The 2,731-nt window shown below is 45.4% G+C and overlaps 1 protein-coding gene across 1 annotated transcript in view; it reads right to left on the bottom strand.

Moving 5' to 3' along the window:
• Positions 1 to 80: 80 nt before the first annotated feature.
• LOC101847215 (transcription factor mef2A) overlaps positions 81 to 2,731 on the bottom strand; it is a gene marked incomplete at its 3' end in the record, with an annotated part of 9,046 nt that continues 6,395 nt past the window's right edge. Inside the window, 2 exon segments of the mRNA XM_005107376.3 lie at positions 81 to 219; positions 1,606 to 1,751. Of these exon segments, the coding sequence (XP_005107433.3) occupies positions 81 to 219; positions 1,606 to 1,751 (285 nt within the window).

Below are 2,731 nucleotides of genomic sequence, written 5' to 3'. Positions count from 1 at the left end.
TGAGAGAGAGAGAGAGAGAGAGAGAGAGAGAGAGAGAGACTGCGACTGCGACGGCGACAGAGGGAGAGATGCTCACTCACCCAGCCTGAGCAGCACAAGGTTTGACAGATGTATAGCGTCCCTGGGCTTCTGTGAGTCTCTCAGGTCCGTGGCATCGTCTCTGTTGTAGAGCATCGGGTCCAGGTGTTTGTTGATGGCTTCTGTAAGGTTGGCCGTCACCTGTAAAACACACAAGTATCTATCAAGTCTGTTCTCATGGTCTGCCCGCCTGTAGACATACCTCTCTTATATTCGACTACGGATGGGTTGGTGTCGTAGGGGGAGTGAAAAAGAGAAAAAAGCCCAAAACGAAACAAACGTGATCAACTCATCCTTTTTTTTTTTGGTAAGTGTTTTAAGGCGCTAGCAACTGTATATTTGTAGATCTACCAATATTCGTACCAACATATGTTATCAGTGCCAGACCTGGACTTTAAGCAAAACCCATGAAAGCAAAATCACCGCATGCGAAATGAAATGTCTCCGCAAAACCCTTAACATCACTAGACGAGACAGGCAGAGAAATGAAGAAGTAAGAGCAGCAGCTATCGGCATTGAGACCTGCCTGCGTTACATGGAAAGACAGAGGATAAAATGGTTTGGCCACCTGTTACGCATGTCACCTGACCAGCCAGCCTCGAGAGCCTACAACACCAAGCACTCAGGCTATAAAGGAAGAGGATGGCCATGCAAAAAGTGGATCGAGGGTGTCAAGGAAACCCTAAGAAAACACAACATCACAACTGAAAGAGCTGCGCAGCTGGCCTACCATAGTAAACTGCCTCTCCCCTCGACGCTTAACGGCAACAGAGGATGAAAAAGAAAAAGAAAAAGAAGAAGCAACTGTATAAGGCCATAAGAGCGCCAGGACACATTAAGCATTTTCAGTGTGGTAGGAATTAATTTTGATTTTGCCCGGATGGCGTGGCGGCCTAAGCCTATACTTATCGGTTCAGTTCCCTACTCTTCATAGTTTTGACAAGGGGCGTTTTTAGTTTAGTGTTGGTGAACATTTTACAGCACTTACAACATAAGAGAGTAATAAACATAAAAAGGAGGAAATAATAAAAAACAAATTGTCATATCCCATTTCCTTTCGTATCGTGCGTAACGTTACGGATGTATGCAGGATAAGTTCTCTTGTCCCACTTGTTTGCAATGATTCTGTGGGTTAATCTGTCTGGTGGTGTGGTTTTTGTTGTTGTTGTTAAATAACTTTGCTGTAGATAATCGTTCCTGTACTGTCCTGTAGCCCTTTTCCCTTCCTTGCCTTGTAGGTGGTTGGTGAAGGCTCTGGTGTGGTTTGTTCCCTCTTTCCTATCATACATCTTCTGGACTAATCTCTCTTCCTTCTGTTCTCCCTATGTTATTCTCAAGTAACCTCTAATAAGCGCTTAGAGCCTGTGTACTTTGATCGGGATTGAGCGCTAAGAATTTAATGTCATTATTTATTTGCACGACCTATTTGTGTTTGGCAAATGCCGTAAAACCCGTACTAAACTAAAACTGAGCTTAACCTTCCCCTCAAGCATGTATGCCCCCCCCCCACTCCACCCCTCCCCTCACCTGTGGCTGCCTGCCGTTCTCCGAGTCGATGACGTCATCTCGGACTGCCTGTGAGATCTTGGCGGACAACGTGACCACTTTGGTCTCGGCGATGCCGTTCTCGCGGAGCTGGGTGGCGATCTTGTCCTGAAGGACATCTTCCATTTCTGAAACAGATCATATTGGACATTTGACTGATGAGAAATGACCGTCAGTACGCAGGGGTATTAGAAATGTATGGTTCAGAGACATGGAGGCTCACAGCATCAGCAGCAAGGAAACTGCAGAGCTTCATAAATGGATGTCTAAGAAGAGTAGTGGGAGTCAAGTGGTACGATCGAGTCACAAATGCTCAACTGTGGGAAAGAACAAGCCAAAGGCCAGTAAAGGAAGACATATAGGTGAAGAAATGAAAATGGATTGGGCACACCCTGAGGAGACCCCCGACAAGCATCATCAGACAGGCTTTGACGTGGAATCCACAAGGAAAACGTAAGAAAGGAAGACCAAAGATGACATGGAGGCGAGCGGTACAAACGGAAATGGAAAAGGCGGAGACACAATGGAAACCGCTAGAAAGGGATGCACAGGACAGGCTTCGCTGGAGAAATGTTGTTGACGGCGTATGCTCCACTGGGAGTTAAAAAGGGCTAAAGAGAGACATAGGAGTATGAGAAACGATTGACTATCATTATTCCCTTGGCCTTTCCGAGTACTTTTTAGGCATGGAATGTATTTTTCTAGCGTCAGACTCAGTTTACTCCAGATATGGCCGAGTGCGTCCCAGTCGCGGGCCGGAATCAATGATTGGTATAACTACGTGGGCTGAAGCAGGATGAAATCGATTGAAATACCCAAACTCTCAAAAGTGAGACGAAAACTGACATTACAGAATGTTATACCGTTCAAGGGCATTTCATGAAATAAAATGTCAGAAATTGTAATGTATTTCTGTTGTCTCATGCTCATAGTTTAGTCCAGGTATGGGCATGCGTGTCTAAGTCGTGGACCGGATTAAGCGATGCGAAATACTGCTTGAGCCAAAGCGGGAGAAACTGGGTGAAATCAGTTGAAATACTCAAGCTTGTAAAAAAAATGTGCATTCGTCACTAAATAGGACACGACACGACACACACACACACACACA

The sequence above is a fragment of the Aplysia californica genome, unplaced genomic scaffold (assembly GCF_000002075.1).
Source record: "Aplysia californica isolate F4 #8 unplaced genomic scaffold, AplCal3.0 scaffold00598, whole genome shotgun sequence".
Lineage (NCBI taxonomy): Eukaryota > Metazoa > Mollusca > Gastropoda > Aplysiida > Aplysiidae > Aplysia > Aplysia californica.
This window is presented reverse-complemented; position numbering and strand designations above follow the sequence as displayed.